Source organism: Hydra viridissima, unplaced genomic scaffold (genome assembly GCF_058129835.1).
Source record: "Hydra viridissima isolate aposymbiotic clone 2 unplaced genomic scaffold, HvirCarnegie_v1 scaffold_1, whole genome shotgun sequence".
Lineage (NCBI taxonomy): Eukaryota > Metazoa > Cnidaria > Hydrozoa > Anthoathecata > Hydridae > Hydra > Hydra viridissima.
Window position 1 is genome coordinate 36093476 of NW_028324300.1, and position 24213 is coordinate 36117688.

General features: G+C 29.3%; 1 protein-coding gene and 1 long non-coding RNA gene across 5 annotated transcripts; both read right to left on the reverse strand.

The window, feature by feature from the left end:
• Positions 1–10352: 10352 nt before the first annotated feature.
• On the reverse strand, positions 10353–16846 carry LOC145192222 (uncharacterized). 3 transcript variants are annotated; one of them, XM_090065897.1, is made up of 10 exons: positions 16577–16846; positions 14825–15063; positions 13185–13301; positions 12452–12627; positions 12238–12315; positions 11975–12139; positions 11562–11717; positions 11200–11432; positions 10912–11092; positions 10353–10767 (listed from the first exon to the last, which is right to left on the reverse strand). In XM_090065897.1, the coding sequence occupies exons 2-10, from the start codon at positions 14944–14946 to the stop codon at positions 10709–10711; spliced, it is 1287 nt and encodes a 428-aa protein (XP_089922023.1). In that variant the 5' UTR covers positions 14947–15063; positions 16577–16846; the 3' UTR covers positions 10353–10708. The 3 variants fall into 3 exon arrangements, with proteins under 3 accessions (XP_089922023.1, XP_089922019.1, XP_089922027.1); XM_090065893.1 differs by lacking the exon at positions 16577–16846 and adding an exon at positions 15242–15373; XM_090065901.1 differs by lacking the exon at positions 16577–16846 and adding an exon at positions 15242–15310 and having other exon boundaries at positions 14825–15059.
• A 4628-nt stretch (positions 16847–21474) lies between these two features.
• Positions 21475–23296, reverse strand: LOC149894744 (uncharacterized). 2 transcript variants are annotated; one of them, XR_016456487.1, is made up of 2 exons: positions 21752–23296; positions 21475–21657 (listed from the first exon to the last, which is right to left on the reverse strand). It is a non-coding gene; the product is annotated as an uncharacterized LOC149894744 (long non-coding RNA). The 2 variants fall into 2 exon arrangements; XR_016456490.1 differs by having other exon boundaries at positions 21475–21670; positions 21752–23290.
• Between the last annotated feature and the right edge of the window lie 917 nt (positions 23297–24213).

Genomic DNA, 24213 nt, shown 5'->3' on the forward strand with positions numbered 1-24213 from the left:
AATCGATTTAGTCGACAGTCGAACAATTTCAAAGTCGTAACAACACTACTTAAAAGTGATGAAGTTTTAATGTTTATATATCGCTTTTATTTATTTATCACTTTTATTTATTTATCACTTATTATTTATCTCTCGTTATTGGCTCTTACAAAGTTTTGTCACACCTTTTTAAATATCGTTAAAAATTAAGTTTTTAATAATTCAATACTTTGAGATCGGTACCACCGGAATTGTGCCAGAAATTAGGAATGATGTGGATCATATAGGCATGATAATTTTCTTTCTTATTGACATTTTTTTCTTGTGTTAAATTACAATAACTTCATTCAGTTTGGTGTTGATTGAAAATGAACTTAATCTATTTAAAACTATTAGGAACCAGCCATTTGCTTTGACAAGTTATATCAAAGAGCAAGCTTCAACACAAAAGTTAGTCATATGATCTTAAAAAATGCAATTCATTAAAACAAGAACGAACTGAAGCATGTAAATTTTTAATGCTGTATGATTTAAGTTGGAAACAGCAAATTTGTAAAGATTTCAAAGAACAGTTTTATTTTGTTCAATTGAATCATCAGGCTGATTATAGATTGTGGCTAAGGTTTTCTGAAAACTGTATTTGATTCAAAGATTTGTTGAAATGAAAAACAAAGTTACACTATCAGCGATTGAATGCGAAGTACAAGGGAGTAACCGTTAGTTGATATTTTAACGCCTCCTAATCTGTATTTGTTTGAGTATAAAGGTTCTCAGGTAAAATTAACTTTGATGTGGTAAAGTAACTCAGGTAAGAACAAATTTTTAAGACAAAGATGTTTACTTAAATTTACTCACTAGTAAAAGAAAAAAACTAGGGTAAAACAGTAGCCAGAGAGTAAAGGAGATGGCTATGATGGACCAAACTATTGAAAGATTCTCTTGTGCTTAGGTGAGCTCAGCGAATTATCTCCTTGATATTAAATCATCTATTGATACATTAAGGAAGTTTTTGAAAAGGTTTATACTGTTGTTCCCAACTTCCTGAGTTCTTTTGTAAGTGTTTTGAAATATTTTATGAAAACTACACATAAATGTTTTAATAACGCCTTTAAAATAACTTCTCTAACGCAATTGCCTAAAAATAACTAAAAACAAAATTCGGATTATAATTAATCAACAAAAAGTTACATATTAAAAAACGAATGCCTAAAAAAAAGTAGCCACTTTTTACAACATAACAGGTTCTAACGTGTTTTCGCACTGATCTTATTAACATCTTATAGATTTCTTTCGGAATTTCGCACCGAATTCTCTCCCACTTTTGATTAAGATGTTCCACGGACATCTTGACATCTCATCTTATCTTGATTGTTATCATTTTGGTACCCATACATGACTAAATGCTCTTAATTGGATTCAGGTCTTGAAGTCTAGCGTACCATGATAAGATCTCAATATGCTGCTCTTTGAACCAGTCTTGGACTGATAACACCGTAAGACCCTTACAACGCCGCACAATGCTTCTATAAGCTATAGACATAGATTTGGTCTCCGGCTTTTAACATTAATACTTTTGGTAAAATTCAATTATCATTCAAATAAAGAATTGAAAAATAAAAGTAACGTATATAAATAGGTGATAAAAAAAAACTGTATTAAGATAAATTAAAATTAGTCTTTCATCTTCTTTCGTTTTCGTTTAAATTTTAAAAAAAGTTAGCTATCTGTATAAAAATTATACTTAGTCTATATAAGCATCTTTAATTAATTCAATTCATTACAAAATATGTTACGTAAAGGGAATTCATTCCCGGAACATCAATTATGACATAACTTCATGTTTGGCATAATTTGCACTGACTTTAATAGGCAGTTACTCGAATTTATGTGAAATCTTATACCAATTTGCTAAATTCACTCTCAAAAAAAAATGGCTTCGGATTTGTATTTTAACTTCATTGCAAATGGCTTGAATTCTTAATATCATGCCTTTGATATAAATTATATCTTATAACTTAATCTAATATATTATTGAAACTCGACGTAACGAATACCGAAACGTAATCTCTAAATCAGTCTGTCCGAATTTTTTAATTCATTGCAAATGAAATTCAATGGTTTTATTGTTAAACACTTCGGCTCAAAATCTTTTTTCTTCATTTTTACTCTACAATTATGCAAATAGAGATTGCTTTTAGTTACTTAGATGTAAAAAAAGTAAATTAGTTTTCAATGCATGTTAAATTTTATGAAATTCAATAAGGAAACTGACATCTATATGTAAAAAGTAAAATCATTTTGAAAAGTTGTTTAAAACAAAAGAAAAATGCTTCAGGATCTTACATGTTACCTAGATACGTAAAAAAAACAAAGTGGCTTAAGAAAATTAATTTTCACAAGTAACAAACATAAAAAAATAACACATTTAAGTAAAAAAATTCATCTTCATATGTAAAAACAAATGGATTTTAAAAGAAATTCATTTTCACATGAAAATGTTTTCTTTTATATTAAAGATTTAAATAAATGAATTTAGGTAAATACTTTTAAAAAAATTAAAAAAGTTAAAAAGCGACCCCAAAGAATAAGTTAAAATTTTTTTTTCAAGTTTTTAAAGAGATTAAACATTTGACGTAAAACCTATTGAGATTTCGAGCATTTTAATCTTTATAATTGATCTATTTATCTAACAATGATCGAGCATTTTAATCTTTATCGAGCATTTTAATCTTTATAATTGATCTATTTATCTAACAATGAACTCGAAAAGCAGGTTTTTTGATCTGGGTACCAGCTAGATCTGGGCACTAATGTGTAATCAAAAGAAAAAAACTCTTTAAATTGGCGTTCAAATTTTAAATTGTCTTTTATGTTCAGTCTGTGCAGTTAAGGCAACAATGAATGCTATATTGAACATATTTGTAACTGTTCTGCTTTCGTTAAGCGCGAATGCCCAAATCGAACAACAATGGTGGTACGTTGATACTAATATGAATCAACAATATTTCGGAGATCTTCGTAACATTTATGTTGACACTAACGAAGTCATTTGTTCGTCTGATAAAATAGTGTTTGGTATTACATTCAGACAGAAAAAAAACAGACTAGCACCTATTATTACATGTGCAAGGCCAGATAAAACAAATTTGAATGATGTTTACAACGATCAATGGAATAATCAATATTTTGGCCCTTTGGGAGATTTATATGTTGATACTTCACCTATATTTGTGCCACCTAACAGAGTTTGGAAGGGTTTTAGATTCGTTAAGAAAAGCAATCGAGTTGCACCATCCATCTATAGTGTAAAGGTCGATGGCACGGGTGGCCTATGGATACAAAATCTGGATAACAATAACTTTTATTTTCCGAAAGAACCAGGGTTAAAAATTGCCTACGCTGACAAAAATGCGGTAATAACTCCAACTCTACCAGTAGCATTTATGATACATACAAAAAACAATCGCATTGCTCCCATGTTACTTGCACCTTTCTCTGAAAAGACTTCGTTAACTCGATTTCCATATCACGCTGGTCATGCCATGATGGCGAGTCAAGTATTATCAAACAAGTACTACGATGTTACATGGATCCACCACTATGTTAAGCCATGGGCATTAACTGCGACGTGGATATCATGCGTAGCTGCAGATCTCCTAGTAGATCTCATTAAACAAACAGGCTCAAACAGCAGAGTTGCTGATTCCAGTGGTGCAAATGATTTACTAAGCATTGTTAAGCAAGACGTACTAGATCTTCCTTTAATTAGTGGACTATCAGGTACTGATGACTGGGAATGGTATGTTATTGCTTGTCTAAACGCAAGAAGCTTTGATATCAGATATTTTGATAGTGCTCTGAGTAAATATCAATCTAAGGTTTTACCTTACTGGGACGATACAAAATGCGGAGGAGGGGCTTGGTGGGACGAAGCGAGAACATACAAAAACGCAATTACTAACGAATTGCTTCTTTACATAAATACCGAGTTTTATTTTGCAACCAATGATAATCGTTATTTGGATATGGCAAAAAAAGTATGGCAATGGTTTCTTAACTCTGGAATGATTAATTCTTTAAATCTGATTAATGATGGTTTGACTTCCAATTGCCAAAATAATCAACAAACACCTTGGAGCTATAATCAAGGAGTTATTTTGGCTGGACTTGCCAATCTATACAAAATTACCAAGGATAAAAGTTATCTTGATCAAGCTTGGTCCTTAGCTTCGTCTAGCATGTCAAGATTAAGCACAAACAACATTATGAACGGATACGGATATATTGATAACCAAGACAGAAGAGTGTTCAACGGTATTTACATCCATTATTTGGCTAAATATGCTAAAATTGAAACGGATTTATCTAAACGTAGAAAAATTGCAAAATTTATTTTTGATAACGCTGAATATGCACTTATAAACTCGATTAACAAGGAAGGTGTCATAAAAGCTTACTGGGGTGATGGTTCTAGTAGTGTGTATACCAGTGAAGGAGAAATTTCCGCTCTTGCGTTGTTTAATGCTGCCGCAAATGTTCAGTATATTTTAGGCTAGATGTAAATAATTGTATTTATTGATGTTTTACCAGAGGTCAGATTATTTTTTATAGATCAACTTCATTTGAGGTGTTGGGTTTTTTTGTTGCTGTTTCTTGTTCATTTATTTTTCGTTTTTAATTTTGTACAATCTAATCACGTTTTGGCTTTATTTCACTTAGACGGGAGATGCACTTACAAACTTACCATAAATTTGACTTTTTAAAGACATAAGAGAGTTTATATTTTATTTACAGCTGAAGTTTAAACCAAACTTAAAATGAAATTTTTTTCTTTCTCTATTGTCGCAATTGACTTATACGATGTAATTTTGAGTGCAATTGGTTTAGTTTAAAATGTATTTGGCGCGTAACAGCTATAAAAACCTTTTCTTATCTTGCTGAACCTTTGTCGGGTAATATTAAAATATTTTTAAATAGGTTAACTGAATCGATTTTCTTAGTTAAACCTGCAATATGTGTTGACTTTTTAAGAGAGTTTAACTTCTAATTTATATCCTTAAGTTCGAGCCCATGCTGTGTGTTGGCATGCAAAAAAAACAGGCTTTGTGAAAAAAATTTTCGGCGACATCGTTTTTTTATTCAATACCTTTTCTGGTGAAAAACGGTTTGGTGTTAAGCTCGAAAAAATGATGGAGTGTTTTTTTTTTTAAATGTTCCGCCGGAAATTACTTAAATCAAATAATCTGCTGAATTAAGTTTTAAAAAGCTATTGTGTGAACTAGAAAATTGTTTTGTCTTTTTTTTTGTGTTATGCCGATCCTATTTTGAACAAATGATTTAAACTGTAAGCATCGAGCCCAACCTTTAACAAACAGCTAATAATTTAACAGTTTAATATATAGTTTTAGAAAACACGTGGCTCATCGTCGATTCACGCACTTGATTACCAAATGAGAAATATTTCATTTCAAGTTAACAAGCAAAAACATCAAAACAAAAGTTTTCTGATATATAACAGAGGTTCATACACGTACGTATTTGGAACAAGTAAGGTTCTGCGCCTGCTACTTTTTTTATTTCGAACGATCCCGATCATATATTTTGTTTCAGAAATTTTATTCCAAACAATCGCGAACGGACACTTTTGACATCAAAATTTTTTTCGATTGATTCCGATTCCGATCGCGATCGTTAGCGCGCTAACGAACTTTAACGAATTTTTAACAAACTTTTAAAAAATTTCGAACGAGCAGTAACAATCTAAAATTTATTTAACTAAAATAAGTGTTTCAAATGAAATCTATTTGTTTTTAGTCAAATTAGTATTCATAAACTTAAATTAGAAAGCTTGGTATCATGAAGAAGATTTAATTCGGTAGAAAGTTTTAAGTTTCTCATAAGAATTTACTTGAATGGTAGCGACGTGAAGTGTTTATGAACTTCAACAAAGATTGGCGTAGAGCCGAGCCAGTTGGGCCAGTTGTTGGTCTGGTTGATTTCCAGAACCAACCGGACGAGGATTTGTTGCTGGACCTGTTGCTTGCGATTGAGTTGTAGCTGCATTTGAGCAGCATTAGAATCGTCTTCAAACTTCATTAAAAAGCTCCACAAGAACAAATTTCAAGCTTGTTGCGTGTTTAGCAGTCATCAGAAAAGTTTTTCCAACAGAAATTTGTAAACTAAATATTTTTGACTGGAGCTTAATTTTTCGTTTTTTCAAAAGTTGTTAAAATCTAAAAGTTGATGCTCTTTCCCGAAAAAACCGTAAAAATAAATATATAACAGTTTAAATTGTTAATCTGCAAACTTTGTTGTAATTACTAGTTTTTACTAGTTATTAAAACAAAGTTAGCAATAATTAACAATGGCAGTAATAGTTTTACTAGTAATTATAGCTAACTACTTCTAGAAAGTCTACAATCATAGTTAAAGGTAAGTGTTGTCTTAGTAATAACTGATTAACACTCATGGTTCTGAAAAAGTTTTATGTAAATCAGGTTTGAGAAAAAATAAAAACAAGATATGAAAGATTCACAAGAATAAAAGCAAAGAAGTTCGTTAAAATTCGGAAAGTTCCGCAATAGCTTACTAAACCTCGCTAAATCTTTGGAAAAATCACATAAGTTCGTTAAGTTTGTTAGAGTTCCTTAAAAATGCTCGTTTGCTTAAACTCGAATTATAACAAACTTAACAAATTTTTGATCGTATGATTCAAAACAATCGCGATCAAAGTCCAAAACTTAGCGGACGCATTTCAAACGATTTTATCGCAATAGCTCGTTTGCTATTCTCGTTAAATTTGTGGTCGTTTTAACCAAACGCATGTCCTTAGTAACAAAGTATAAACATTATAGGTTCATAAAAAAATTAAACCCATTTGGCACTTTGCAGTTGAATTTATTCAACAACAATAATGAAAAACAGTTTGAGGAATTTTTTTATCATAAAAAAATAAGCATACTAAAAATAAAGATTCTTTTTTTCCTCTTTAAATAATAAAATTAAAGCCAAAGTCCTAAAACTGCATAAAACTTGTGAAAGTTAACCTTTCACTTGCGACTTTGTTTTCAATAATTCCCATAATGAACTCTTTCTTTTTCTCAAAAAATATTTTTCGTAGGAGTTTTTGATGCTAAGCATTAATCTGATTTGTAAATGTTCTAAAGTTGGACATAAAAGAGATTGTAATTTTTCGAATAAGTTTAGCAGCTCTCATATCAAATGCTTTTAGAAGTAAAAATTTAAAAACCAGAACTTTAAGGGGATCTTTAACTAAGATTAAAAAAAAAATCAATAAGAAATAAAAACCATACAGTCACTTGGGACTAAATGGAATTAAAGTTAAATTACTGTAAAACAAAGTTTTGCTTTTTACAAAATAATTCAGTTGACTAAAGTCGTCAATATAACTAACCGACATATGGATCGTCTCAATCGAATGATATTGAATTGAAAAAGAATGAAATGAAACGAATGAAAAGAATTCAAAAAAAATCCTATACTTGGGTAAACGAAGGTTTTGCGTATGGTTTTGTGTAAATAGTTGTATTTAAACACCTTGAGCATGGTTCAAGGTGCCAAAAAAAACTCTATTATTGGGTTTTAGGTAAAGTTATTGTTTTGAATTTATATACCTATTGTTAGTTTGGTCTAATGCAAAAATCCTTAAAAAAGATTTATTGGAATAGCATAACTCAGGAGGAAAAAGGGGCAGCCTTTTGTGATTTTAAGCTAATCGATTTTTAAAGCTGAGCTACGATTGCCGGTCAAATGTTTATGTTATTTCTCACTAAGTTTTCTTTTGAAAGAAAGTCGTTTTTTTTGTTTTTTTTTTGTAGTCCAAATAGACGTTGCCGTTTGTATCCAATATGTATTAGTCTAATAATTTGAGGACTGCGTTTTTAACAAATAATGTAAAAAGGTAAATGTGGAGGTTAGGATTGAGGTTAAACTACTTGGTTAGGAAAGCGCAAGTTTTGGGGATAGTTTGGTTTGTGTTGGGCATAGTTTAATCGTAAAGAGGTTAGAGTTGTGTATACCGTCCTTATTATTTTCTATTATTCAATATATCTCAATAAACGTTTTAGTGTGTAATGGTTAGCACTCTTTTACTTGTAACCTTTATAAAATACAAATAATACTCTCTTACTCTACTTGTAGACTTTATTACTGTTTTTATCAGCTACTCGTTGTTTTATTCTTCTTCTTTAAACGATTATCTCTTCTCCTTCTTTATTTGAAACGGCAAAAACTTCCGTTTAATCTCATCAATATTTCTTCAAACTTCAGTTTAATTCTTTACTTCTTCTGGTTATTAAAAAGTTCTGTCTCTTTAAAATTCTTCTTAAAAATATTTTCAAAACTCTCTTTTGCTTCTCTTTAAAAATCCATCTTGTTATCCCTCTAAGTCCTTTTATCTTTTGTCTGTAAGACCCCATTTTTTAAAGCTTTTAAAGTTTTTGCTTGTTTTCGGTTGCAATACCTATCCATCATTTATTTATATGGCAGGTGGATGAGACTACGTCTTTTCCCAGTTGTTTTTAACTTTTCTTCTTTTCGCTTTATTTTTTTACATGATAGGTTGATGAATCATCGCGTTTGCATTTTTCGATTGTTGTTTTCAATATAATTTTCCCTCCTCACATTTGTGAACGCAAGTTACCCATGTAAAGAGTACAACCTAAAATTGAAGTATTGGACTACGACCCAACAAAAGAATACAAACACAAGCACAATATAATCTGAAAAATTGATAACATCTGAAAATTTAGCAACGCGAAAAAATTTAGTAGAGAAATACCAGGATTCTGTTATATGACAGGAAAAATTCGATTACTACCACTGGAAGCAGGAATTTCTACATTACATGACTGGGAAAACTCCAGAATCAAAGCACTTTCTTCGAAATATAAAAGCGTACAATCCTTGCTTCCACATGACTTCTTTCGATCAACACTAATAGTGTTGAATATAATTTTTTTTTTTTTCAAACCAAGGGTCTATCAGAAAATGGGATCATTACTGCCACTACCCAATGAAGACTATAAATTTTTGCAAGTGCATAAAGCAAGACCAAAAATTTTATCGAAAATGAAGAGAAACTGATCAGCGATGCACAAATATCAATGGACTGAGATGAGAAACAATCCAAGATGTATTGAGGATTTTACATAGATATCAACGCATTGCAGACACACACCTTTCATTTGATGCCCTCAAATATCCATTCCCATTTCTGCGAGTAGAGGACAGGTATGATATTAATGTAAGACAAATACAACCTTAAACAGATGTAGAAACAAAAAAGTCACTTCCAAGAAGTTCTATGCTTACCATTTAATAATTGGAAACAATTAACGTTAAATTACGTAAAATTCGATGTTTGTTTCAATAATTTCTGGTAGATGTATATGAAAAAATAGAAGGGAGTGGGGGCAGGGGTAAGGGGTAAGGAATGCTTTACATTAGACTAAATCAGAAAGAACTACGCACTGAAGAATACATTCACCTTAAATACGTATTCATAAATAATGGCAACATTGATCACATTGGAACAATCTAAACCCTCATCATATGTAGTAACTCCAAGACACATGCACGAACTCACTTAAGATGCCATGACCAATGTTAGAAAACATGTATAACCTGGTTTTGTCACAACATTCTCATCCAACTCATTGAGGTCAGAAAATAAGTATCAACTAAGATACGAATAAGTCTCCACGGATCGATAAGACATGTTAAGCCGAGTCTTCCGATATAAACAAATGAGATTTATTGTAGTCATCAGAAATTAGCACATCTTTGGAACCGTTAGATGCCAAATGTACAAAACCAAATGGTAAAAATAAGAACTGCCTCACCAGTACATACTCACCATAATCATATGACTATCAGACAGATCTCATACCGACGTAATCATCAATATTAGAAAATTAGTGGTGCATTCAAGCATGGCTTAATAATACTTCCTTTTTCCTCTCAAATTTCAAGTCATTATTTCCAAATTTAACCAATAAAATTTCTTGGCACAAATTGCGTACTTTTAGTTTCAAAACATAATGTGGTTACACAAGTTTTATTTCTAAATTAAACTTCTTAGCTCAACACAAACAATTTTTTATTAATTGGAATTTGATTTGGAAAAGTGTATTGGGGAAGAACCTTTTTCTTTGGTTCTGGATAACATCTTACTATAACCCACTGGTACTTGGATCTAACTAATATACACTCTATGTCAAGGTTGGAAGCAAAAGACGTTTCATAATAATTCTTAACTTTCTTTTTAACTCCAATTTAAAAAATATATATTCATAAATTACAAAAGTATTTTAAATAAATAAAGCCGATAATAATACTGTAACAATTTTCTTTTGAGAAGAAATGCAGAAACAAAGTCTTATGTGCCAACACAGTTTACAGAACCCAGTTTAATGTACCAAAACCTTTCAATTTAGCAATGGTTTTGGTTTTAAGTAATTTCTCTACCTTCGGAAGATGTAATCCTATCTTTTTGCATACAAACATGGCTTTTAATAGATAACTTTTAATATTTTCTAAATCCTCTTCAAATAAAGAGTTTCTTTATACGGAAATTAATTCAAACGTATCTATTTAAATTAAATAATTTGCGGGACCTTCTTTCGTTTTTGTAGAACGGAAGCAATTCTTTCGCTTGTTCAAATTGCTGTTGTTGTTTTTTACTGAACTTCTTAAAACAAGTTTAACTTCAAAAGTTTATGGACGACTGAATTGTATAGTCTTGCATCATGTTATTTGTTCCATAGCCTGCAATTAATGCAGAATATGTATAAAGAATATGTAATTGAGAGTGCACTTTATAAATATTATTGCATCTTTATATACATTACATGTAATCTAATGTGCAGTATAACTTATTTGTGTGTCATTTCCATTAGTTGTAAATCTTACCATTTGCACATACTTGCTGTGCTCCTGCGCAACTGCCGTCAGTAGGGTACTCGAATGTTTGTGAATACAATCCACTGGAGGGAGAAGAGCAGCTATATGAAGATGATATTGTTACATTCGGGGTATTACAGGTAGCATTAAATGTAATAGGTTGACGCAAAACTTCGTATTCTTGGGTGTTCTAGTAAAATTAAAGTTAATAAAGAAAGGTTGGGTACATTTATAAACGGTGAGTCACGTTGTTATCTAAAGCATATCACGTCTAATAAATCAATTTTTTATAGTCACCTGTGCCATGTGATTTGTGTTTATTCTTTTATCGCTGAACGTTCGAAACACGTTCGGATGGCAGTTAAATGCCAGCGAAGCATTATCGATGCCATTAAAGTTTGTATGCGAATGATGTTGATTTGTAGGGTCATTTATTACATTTAATGTAGCTGAGTTTAGTTGCCATGGAGTGTTGCTTGTGTAATGTAGTGGAGGTCTATTGGATGTTGCCATAAAACCTAGTTTGTCTCCTGTAAATTTAAATTTGAAGAAATCAATAAATACATTCCCAGTGCTTTAAAGCTTTAACAAGTGAAGGAGAATTAGCTTGCTTAAAATAATTGTAACAAAAAATCAGAACTGGAAAACAAATTAAATACCTTCTAAAATCATTCTATTGATAGGCAAGTATAGGCTTTCTGTTTGTTGTTGTTGATACACGTGGGCTTTTGTTAACATCATACTGTACCTTGGGTTAACTTCAGTAGGACTCAGTGAGGAAGCTTCATTTTTTAGCTTTGGCGGAGTACAAACACCTAAAATTATTACGAAGTTACTTTTGTCTTTTTAATTTTTTATTCATTATTTAATTTAATAATATAGTTATATGCTTGGTAAAGAAACCTCTCTACGCATGCCTCGACCAAAAAAACTTAAGCTTGCTTGTACAATTTAGAAACAAGCTGACACTTAGAAGTGACAATATTAAAATATTGTGGTATAAAACTTATTTTTTCTTTTTTCCTTTTTTTTTTTTTTTTTTTTTTTAGCATTAGTCATTTTAAAAAATTACCAGAGTCGGTGTCACTGTAACTAGCTCCGTCTCCTTCGTACATTATTAACTTGTTGTCAGTTGCGTTCGACCTTTGGTATTGATATGGGTGAACTCTCTGAGTGCATCTAATATTAACGTGTTGAGAGAGTTGAAGCTGACGTGAATATAACGGCGAAGGGATATCTAAGAACAAGTACAAATTCAACTCTTAGTCTTAAGAACATTGCGTTTATAACTGATTTTGAAGTCATTCAAATAAAATAATATGTTTTGTTACAAACCTGATATGTTATTATACTGATCAAAGTCACTTTCTGAGATGACACCGGATAATAACATGTTTGGTCCGGTAGTTGGATCTATAAATAATAACGGTTAAAAACAAGTGGAAGTAAAATACCTGAGACCAAAACATTTTTTTAAAAAAATTATTGATTACATTTTTTAATGTGGATCTTATATTTGTAAAAAAATTTTAATAGAAATATTCCTTACCAGCTTGATACAAGTTCTTAGAAATAAAAAGATCTAATTCTTTAGCTACAACCCCAATATGGGACGGATTGACACATAGCGACGGTTCTTTACATTTCGGAATTTTGCTAAGTCTCTCTCCATCCGTACTTTCAAGAGGTGCAGCATGAAATAGTATCATCATTACCAAATCCAATCTTAAAAGAAAGTTGCATATTGGATCCAAGTGGCGCAAATATCAGAGACGGAGTGTATTATTTAAAAACTCATTGAGTTTAGTTACTTTTACTCCATCTCAGATATTACGCTATTAATTGAGCCGTTGGTGATTATTTGAGAGAACGAACAATCAGATTCACTCAACTTAGTCGCTTGTTAATCAAGTCGTTTGAATCAGTACCCTGAAGGTATACAACGCTTTGCTGCGTTTTACTTTTTTACAACAGAGCAAACAGAAGTTATTGTTTAAAATTTTTATTTATTTACAAATCAAAAGTTTATATCACTAATTTATGTAATTACAAAGAAGAAGACATAGTCTTGTACCACTGGAAAAACTTTAAAAGTTATGTAAAGTTTATTAAAAAACCTGGGTAAAATGTTTTATACCTTCGGGTTACTGAACTAAAAAAGCTGAAATCATTATTTGTTAGTAAAATATGAATGAATTTATTTAAACTAATATTCATATAAGGAACTATAATCGTAAAGTTTATTCATAAAATTTTGCTTTAAAAAATACGCAGTTAGTTACCTCCAAACTTTATCTGCCTGCCGAAGGCAATCTATCCTTCGCATTTTCTGCTTTTGATCAGGATTTGATATAACACAGTCACTGTCAAAGCCTTTCATGGCTTTTATAAACTCATCGCTAATAAGACAAAAATAAGTAAGGAAAAAGTTTTATTCGAATAATTTTTGAGAATAAATGGATAAAGAGGACGGAGAGACAGCTTTATAACAATTACTGCGTTTTAACAGCAAAAATAAAACGGGGGGAGTTCAATTTTAGGTGATTGGAAGTTACCAAAAATTTTTTTTGTTTGCCTAAAAATAAATCATTAAGGCTAAAAAGATTTACATTAAATTTTTTCATCAAGGAACTTTAGTGTAATACGAAGGAAGAATCGTGTAGCAATTATAAAATTTAAGTTCGGGGCACGTGTTTGTTTAATTTGCGAATTATAGTATGCAGCGGAAGACATTATTCACCAAATTACAGCACTAAATATTGCTTTGATATTTCAAGAATGAAATACTACTAAATATTATTTACTACATATAATTTGATATATATTAATATCCAATATTCATCCAATAAACATTATGTTCATTAACGCCTCCTAATTATTGTGCACTCCTCGTAATTTTTGAGTACTTGGTTTTTGAGTATTACATTTAGTCGACCTATTTTGAGTATTTGTTAAGAAAAGAAAGAGACGTTGGAAAATAAAAGTAAAATAATAATAATAATAATAATAATAATAATAATAATAATAATAATAATAATAATAATAATAATAATAATAATAATAATAATAATAATAATGATGATGATGATGATAATAATGAGTAAGAATAAATACTACAGGCAAAACAATAAGAGTAAGTATATATACATTAGGCAAGATATTTTTGTTAAATGCAAAACAGAATTTTGCATTATTGGTTAGAAGTAGATAACATTTTTTAGGAGATCAAATTGTTAAGTAAATTGAAATATTGCGAAAATAAGCCCAAAAATTTAATTAATTTTGAATTAACCCACAGCGGATTTTCAAAAATAAAAATTCATTAACTGTTTATGTAAATTAAGAAAAGAAAAAATGTCGGAAGCTTTCTTCTTCTATTTTATCTCCGAAAAAATTTAATATAACATCTTTTTTAATTTACAAAGTTTTAATCCGGGTATTTGAACAATGATGTGCCAGAAAAATAGTCCTAATTCCTGCGCAATCCAATTAAAAAATTTGTTAAACGAAAGTGGAGGGCTCTTTATTATGAAAGTTTTTTTCTCAATCTCCTCAAATCGCCGCCAATTTTTTATGAAGATTTTATTGGACAAATGATTAAAATTTTTGAGTAAATTTATGTACTGAATTTATGTACTTGAACCAACTCAAAGCTGATAATAAACCCTTTTTATGACGAACTATCCCTGCTCTGATTACTGACAAATATTATCTGCTGCCGATCTTTAAAATCCTTCTTTTTTTAAATTTTAATTTAAGATCAAAGATTTTTGTAGTTGACTGTCTTTTCGTATTAAACCTCTAAAATTTATCAAAATGTTGATATTTAGAACTTTAAAAAAAAATGTCCTGATTATTCTAAAGGCCACTAGAAGGTACTAGATGATACGGAACACAGATATCCGATAATTAAAATTCTTACCGATATTCAGGTTTGATGTCTTTCTTCAGCTTTTTGAGAAGATTGTGAGCCCATCTTTGTTTTTCTTCGATCGGCTGATCTTCTATTTCTCTCCTCATTTTATACATCTCATCCATCCTCATCGATCTTTCGTTTTTTTTAATAAACCGTCTTTTTCTTGCTTGGTAGTGCAACCAGAAATATGCAAATTGAAGTTTTACTTTAGGGAAACAAGCTTCCACAAAAGGATGAAATTCTTCCTAAGAGGCAATTCATAATACTTCAAACACGAAAGTATAAAATCAACCAAAAGATTAAAGAGGAATGTCTGTTGTATTTCTCCTCATGCTAAATTTAAAAACTAAAGCCTTCATACTTAATTGAAAGCTAGTGTAGTATTTACCGCTGTGTTAGTATGTGAAAACTTATTAGTGTTACCTGAGAAGCAAAGGCTGGATACATTGGGTACATTTTGAGTGTGCTAACAAATTACTAACTCTTTCTTTAACGAAGCTTCTTTTTCCAAAACACTTTTTGTCTGATTTGACCGCAAACCCATGTAATGTAATGACTTTAATTGCTCAGCTTATACATGCGGGATTCCTAATTAATTTTTTGTGTCAAATTTCTAATCATTTTTTTTTTTTTTTTTTTTTTTTTTTTACGTGACGCGTAGGATCAGGCGCCTTAATGCGATCTTACTATAGTTTGCAACATTAGAATTAACACGAGGTTTTAATACACTTTATCTAGACATGTGCCTTTTTTGTGAGTCGGAGTAATGACCGGAAGATATTTTTAATGAAGCAATTTATTATTTTCGCCTCTAAATTGTAATAATATTAATCAAAAAATCTATTTTAAGTTGATGTTTTTTTTTTCTCTCTAAAAGTTTAGGCTTGAGATTGTAATAAGCTTCATGAAACAAAATTGGTACTTTATGATTTTTTACTAGGAACAAAATTACAACTTTTTTCAGAACAGCTGCAGGGCGAAATTTTACGCGCCTGATAAGTCTAAAACTAAGTTTTATAATGAATAACGCTGATCTAAGCAATGATCTAAAGCCTTTTCACAAGGAAAATGGTACTGCCTTAAACGGCTGTTTATTCATTCTATTGTAAATTATTACCATATAATTTTAAAAAAAGTTGAAATAGCCATCGTTGAACGGCCTTAGCATAAAAACTGAATTCAAAAATAAAAATCTGGATTTAAAACTTTGAATAAGGGTTTTTGTCTAATTACTCGTTTATACGCATCATGTTTTTGTAATGATGTCCTATATGTGATAATGAGGTCATAACGATGTCTCAAAATTAAATATTACATCTCGGTAATATATCATCCTTGGTCACTCGCGGACGTTAAAACAAAGTTTAGACAGGTCTAATTCTCTACTTAATTTTAGTTTTCTCCGCTGCTTATAATAATTCGCAAATTAAATAAGCACGTGCCCCGAACTTATATGTCATAATAGCTACATGATTCATCCTTCTCTGCACGAGTCATTCTACCGTTCTTTTGAAAAATAAAACTAGAGTTTACAAATAATACTTAACAAAAGATAAATGTAAATGGATTCTACTGTAAAACAACACACTAGAATTCACAAAGTAATATTAACAATGATAATATTACAGTAAAAACTGGAAGAAAATAAATGAATAAAAACTTGTTGATGCAATTACCAAAATAAGTTATGGATAAAACAAACTATATGCCACCTAAACTTCTCAAAGTCAGCATCCCATATAAAAGCCAAATAATTACCTGGATGCTACTGAAATCAATTGGCTGATGGTTTCTCAGCTGAAGCTGAAAAAATCCGTCTTTTTAAACGTTATCCCTTCAGCGTTTTATAACTTTCCTATACGCAATACGCGAAAGTATCGCATCATATGAAGACTTTAACATGGTTTCTTGATGGTATCAAAAGTAAATTAGAAGCAGACACTGACTTGAGCGAAGAAACTATCTCTTGGTCCTTAGGTCCAGTTCCATAAATTCTTTTAAAAACTTTCATGACTTTACAAAAATGTAGCTATTATTAAAATAACGTTTGCGTTACAAAAAAACGGACCAATAAATGAAATAAGAACTTCGAAAGGAAAAGGGAATAGAGTTTTATACACATTTTAAGGAAAAGTTGAAAATCCTTGTTGGATTATTTCAGACCACAAAAAAGAACACAGCGCTCACAAAAAAATAAAAAGGTTTTTTTAATTCTTAAAGAATTCTTTTTTGTTTGAATGATTCAGTTAAAAGGTAACGCAGATAACCATTTCATTTCCTTACTTACAATGTAGATTATTTCTAAAATCATGAGTTTATCTCAATATTTCCATGGAAACCATGGAAGTCTGCGATTTAATTTGGTGAAATTTAAAAAGCAGTTGCAATTAACGGAATAACAAAAGAACACAATTTTTTGTTTTGCGAAAGAGTTTTTCTTACAGCCATAAGAGTATTAAAACTTTTAAAAACAGCATAAAATGTTACTTTAATAGAGGTAATTTTTCAGGAACGTCAGAAGATCTTACAGGTTGGAATCGAAAAAAGGACATTTAATCAGACCTAAACTCGGTCGGGCTACTTTTAGTTTTTAAACATAGTAGGTTTCAAAATTCAGATTTGTCAAGCGCAAAGTGATTTGCACATGGCATTAAATAAACGTTTTGTGACAAAAATTTAAAGTTGAACAAAAATAAAAAAGTGCATTTATTTTATTAAAGACTATTGGACGGAATGTGCTCCTATGCCCCCCCCCCGACTTCTTTCTAGTTCTTACAGTCATTATTGTAAAATACTAAAAGGTTGTCATCGCCTTTCAGTATATGAAAAATAGCTTCACTAGCAAATTCGAATAACTATAGATGGCTTTCCGTTTGTAGTTTCAAAATGAAATTTCGAAACGGAAAATGGAAAATGAAAAATTAAAAAAGATTTTTCTAAAAATCTTCACGGTTTTTTAGGAAAACTCTCTTACGTGTTCGCAATAAAAGTCTATTTATAAAGTTCATCTTTTAAAAATTGCGATTAGATTTCACTTTCAAGTGTTCCACTTAAATATTTTGATTATTGTCACAAATTTTTTCTTAACTAACAAGTCGTTACAATTGATTTCAAAATTAGGTTGCCTTTTGCTGTCAAGTAATATTTTACGGTCACTTAACAGTAAAAGATTTTCAGCTTTTATTAAATCGCAGAACCTTAGAATGAATGTCTAATGAAAAAAAAACTTTTAAAATTAAAGATTACGCTAATCACACAATTTCTAATCGTATATAATAACCGGAAAGAAAGCTTTTGTATGACTATTGTAAAGCAGGCTTTGTAAAGCGTGCAATAAATTAAATGATATACAAGCTCGTTTGCTTATACATTTGCCAATAGAAAAACAAATTGTTTTCAAACAGTTTTTTTAAAACACACTTCTACATATTGTTATTCAAGCCTTCTTTTTTTGTGTGTTACGAAAAAACGGAGCAATAAATGAAATAAGAACTTCGAAAGGAATAGGGAATAGAGTTTTATACACATTTTAAGGAAAAGTTGAAAATCCTTGTTGGATTATTTTAGACCACAGAATAATGTGACACTTAAAACATAACAATTTTGCCTAATTTAAAAAAACTTTTATACTTAAACCAATGGATCTTTTTTATAACCTAACTGAAACTAAATGTTAATAGTTTATTTATTTATTTACAAGGTCTGGAACTTATTTTGCAATATACCAAAAGTCTTTCTAATGTCCCCTTTTTCAGATCTTTTTTCCAATTCCAGACGTAATTTGAATTGTTGCGCTATGTTTATAATGCGTCGGTGCTTTTGATATAATCTTTAATTGGTTTTTTAATTTTATGTTAAATAGGTATCTCAGACTTTTATAAAAAGTTAAAATGCTTGTTTACATAGCAACAGCGTCTCAATACAACACCAAAAGTATTCCCAGGTTTGTTAAGCTTTCAATTATTTTTCTTTTTTTTCGATTATTTCGATAATCTACAATTATGGTTTCATACATTTTTTATTTATCAGTTTCTTTTTTTTTCATGCATGTTTTTTTGCATTTTATTCCCCCGGTCCTATAAAACCAAATTTAGTCTGCAGACTAATTACTAAAAACTAATTTATTAGTTTAACTTTTTATTATTATTATTATTATTGTTATTATTATTATTATTATTATTATTATTATTATTATTATTATTATTACTATTATTATTATTATTATTATTATTATTACTATTATTATTATTATTATTATTTTTATTATTATTATTATTATTATTATTATTATTATTATTATTATTATTATTATTATTATTATTATTATTATTATTATTATTATTATTATTATTATTATTATTATTATTATTATTATTATTATTATTATTATTATTATTATTATTATTATTACTATTATTACTATTATTATTGTTATTATTATTATTATTTCGTTATGATAATTATCATTACTACTACTACTACTACTACTACTACTACTACTACTACTACTACTACTACTACTACTACTACTACTACTACTACTACTACTACTACTACTACGACTACTACTACTACTACTACTACTACTACTACTACTACTACTACTACTACTACTACTACTACTACTACTACTACTACGACTACTACGACTACTACTACTACTACTACTACTACTACTACTACTACTACTACTACTACTACTACTACTACTACTACTACTACTACTACTACGACTACTACGACTACTACTACTACCACTACTACTACTACTATATAATAATCCAATTTATTTTTTTTTAATTGTTATAGCAGTTTCTCTTTTTTTTATTACTTAAAGTTTTCTATTAACTAGGATCTATAGTTGGAACTCGATTCCGTTGCACGTTTGTGTTCATATGATATTATTTTACTCATTCTACTCAATGGCTCGACTTAAGCGGTCACATAGGTATTTTACGATTGCTAAAACCTTCGTTATCTATGTCTTTGAAATGTCACGCTTTTAAATTTCCGGAAATGAAACAAACAATTTGCGGATCATCACAGATACTGATCCAAATATTATAGAATAGCGCAGAGTATTTTTACAGGCCAATGACAATCTTTAACGCAAAATGTTTTTTGGTAATATAGTTTAATAACATTTTTTTTTTTTTTTTTTTTTTTACGCATAATTTAGAACAAGAAAATTGAAAAACCATGTAACTAAAAAGGAAAAGTTTAAAAGTAATTTATTCAATAAATATTATTATAAAACTTCTTTTAGTTTAAAAACAAACGTTCCATAAATTAGATTGAATAATTTAAAATGTTAAAAAAAAGTTAAAACTCTTTTTTACTAAAAATTTAGCATAGTAAAAATTTTCACGAACTAAAATTTTAAAAATTCAAATTATCTACAAATATATTAGGAATTGTTTGCCTTCAAAATTCTGATCCAACTTCTATTATCTCTTTGGTATTTCTTTCTTTTTCATTTTTCCAATATACAATATCAGTTTGAGGATGAAAGAGTACTTCACGTCCGGTTATTAACAAATTATCATTACTGTTTTTGGCGACTGCTCCAAGTTATCCAAAATGTAAACGTCATTCTTTCTGTTCACTGATTCATCAACAATCTGTCAAATTATTAGGCGACTTTCCAATTTAATGCTGAGGGATGAATTTTAATGGTCTAGAAAGACAAAATAAGTTTTATTATCTGTTAAACTTTATTTTTCAAGAATATTTTTAATTATGCTGTAAAACAATTATAAAAAAGGTTCCATTTTCATTTTTGTAACTGATTAAGGTTCATTTTTCCAAACTTTTTTCATAACGCGAATAATCTAGCAGCAAAAATATTTTGTCTCAACTTCGTTAACATAATTTTTACATTTATTTCTTTATAATTTTTTTACATTTTCACATTTCCTTTTTGCATTTATTTCTTTATAATTTTTACATTTATTTCTTTATTTATTTATTTGTTTCCACGAATAAAGCATTGATTTCTACGAGTATTTCTTATTTTGCTTGATTTTAAGTAACACCTTTCCTACGTTTCTGGGTGTGTATTCGCGAAACTTTTGTAACTCTTGAGCAGCTCAACTAAGGTATTACGGAAACCGTACGTTCATGTCACTATTTGGTATCAATTATATATTTATATATATATTTATATTTATATTTATATTTTATATATATATATATATATATATATATATATATATATATATATATATATATATATATATATATATATATATATATACAGTGGTGGCCAAAAGTCTTGGAACAAAACATTTAACGACCAAAAAAATTTATTTTTGATCTAAAGTATAATTTTTGAAGGTTTGAGGTATATTTTTAAAGAGAATGTTGTTTAAAAAAATATTTAGAACTTTTTTAATTTTCTATTTATTTTACTTAAAATATTTACTGTAACATAAAATATGTTGTCCCAAGACTTTTGGCCACCACTGTATATATATATATATATATATATATATATATATATATATATATACATATATATATACATATATATATATATATATATATATATATATATATATATATATATATATATATATATATATATATATATATATATATATATATATATATATATATATATATATATGGGAAATTCCACGCAAGTGACGGTCATAACATTTGACGCTTTTTTAGCCATTAAAAATTAACCAAGAATGGTATTTACATGAAAATTTCCAGAAATGTTAAATACTATTATATAATTTAGTATGCAAAAGTTAAATCACTCAAGTGTTCAACTTATTTGATAAATCAACTTAATGCAGCGTGACGGTCGTAACACTTACTTTTTGACAAATCTAAACAAATAAACTTTGTCAATCTTTATGCAGCCATCTACTCAGTGAAAGAAAAAATCCTTTGCTGTGTTCTTTAACTACACATTGAGCTTACTATATGGTGAGTTTCATAGATTTTGCTTGAAGTTTTCCGAGAATTTTATTAGGTTTTTTGTCGTGACGGTCGTAACTGTGACGGTCGTAACGAAAAAGCCAAAAAAGAAAAACAACAAATAACGCAATTAATGACATAGTAAAAGCTAAATGATTATAAAAACCAATTATATTATGTTAAAAAATACGAACTTTATAACATTATCAAGGTTATCCATGATGTTTCTTCAATACTGGGATCGTTTTATTTGGAGTAGGCAACAAACGCTTAATGTTATTTATGCTCCCTGTTTTTTTTGTTTTATTAACTCTATTTAATACAACTCAATATCTAGGAGTATGTACTTTCATATGCCTCGCAAATGTTTTAAGGAGCCGGGAATCCAATATAGGAAAAAAATATCTTAGAATAGTAAATTTTTTTTACTAATATATAAGTTTTAAAATTGTTCCGCAACCCCATCACAAAATATTAGAGAATTTTGAAACCAAAAACTTTTCATTTTTTACTTGCCAGAAATTCATTTTGGAAATATTTGTAAAGACTTTCACTTCTTCTATTTTATCAGCTATAAAGGCCCAGCTTAGATTAATATCGTCTGTGTTGATAAAATCTAACATACGTTTTGCACCCATTTGATGCTAAGAGAAAGTCTTTAGCGCTTAAGACGACCACTTCACGAGATTTTACGGTGTTCCATACAAATCGCTTTAATGACCCTCCTACTCCATCAACTACTCCTTTACCGTGAGAGGTAGCAAATAAGTTCCATTCTATACTTTGAAAATGATATATCACAGAGCAATGTTGTATGAATTTGGCCATCTACCTATTTTTGAATTGAGTGCATGGACCATCACTCCATAATATAACTTTTTATATAATCAATGCAATAGAGGTCAAATATTTCACTTAACTATGTAGTAGTGGCGCGTTTTGTTTCATCATTATCTTCGGATATTATTACAACTGATTTTGGCTCTAATTGGTAACAATAGATTACAACTGTAAATAAGGTAATAATTGACTGCGACCAATAAGCAGCTTAAACAGCATCCTGATAACCACATGTATAGTTTTGTGAATAATCAAAGTGTATCAAAATTTGGTCTGGTTCGAGATTTTCTTTTTGACTGCAATATTGCTCAGACTGGTGCTTTTTAGTGAGATGATGCTCAGTAAACTCTAGTAAATTGTCGCGGAAATGTTTAAAAATACCTTTTATGTTTTTTTTAATGTTGACTGAGTACACAGCGATGATCTTCTTTAATCCATCAGCTATAGGTGATTAAGGTATCCATGTCTCCGTTTTCGGGAAAAGAAACTTTCAATAGTTTACTATCATAGTTTCATTAGTTACTCAAAGTTTCAAAAAAAACTTTACCGAGTTTGGTAATAAGATGAATAAACAAACTTCAAATTAAACAATAAACAAAACTGATTTATATTATAACTTGGTTTAAATGATGTAAATCGTTTGAAATCATGGCCTACTATAATTATAGTAGGCTACTGTAATTATAGTAGGCCATGTTGAAATAAATTAAATCGTTCGCGCTTAAAGTTTTTTTTTTTTGTAAAGAAGCCGTGATGGGAAAACCAGCATATCGTGATGGTCGTAATGTATTTAGTAACATGTTGAAATGGGGATCTAAAGCACTTTAATGTTTTTTTTTTGAAACGATGATAAAGTATGTATAAGTACCTTTACTTTTACCATGGTTGCAGTTTTAAAAAGTTTGATACGAAGCATAGAAAAAACCTTTCGACTTTTTTTTGTGACGGTCGTAACGTCTTGTTTTCATTAACATGGTCTTCTTATAGACTTAGTTAGAGTTCGTTTTTATAAAAAATATTATGCATAATGTTTAATTTTGCCTTTTAGTCAAACTTAGAAGTAATAGTTATTTAAAAAAACAGCACTGAATCTTTTTTCAACGCTTCACAACATGACTAAATGTAAATGTCAAAAAACGCTCATATAACCCTTACCACTTTAAAAGTATGTTATAGTATGATAAAATGATTTTTTTAATAAATTTTTTTCTTAAAAGTATTTTTAAATAACTGGAAAATAAATTTAATGCGGTTATTATATGTCGCCGTGAAATTTTTTTTTTTTTTTTTTTCCTCTTTTACGTGGAATCGCCCATATATACACCTTGTACAGAAAGTTTAAACGCACTTGTTTTTTTGTAAATTATGGTAAGTTTGGACTGGTGCAAAGAGAAAATCTGATGATGGGTCTTCATTTTTTATTGTTTTTTTTCTTAGCCAATTATTAATTAAGAAAAAAACACAACTTTCAAAGAAAAAAACACAAAATCTTTTCTGAAATGTAATATGAAACACAAGAAATCAAAAAATTGATGAGAAGAAAGTGCAATAAAGTTTAAACGCACTTAGTAATTTTTTGTCATGGAAATATGTTAATATGGGATATGACCCTCGTTGTTTTTGAT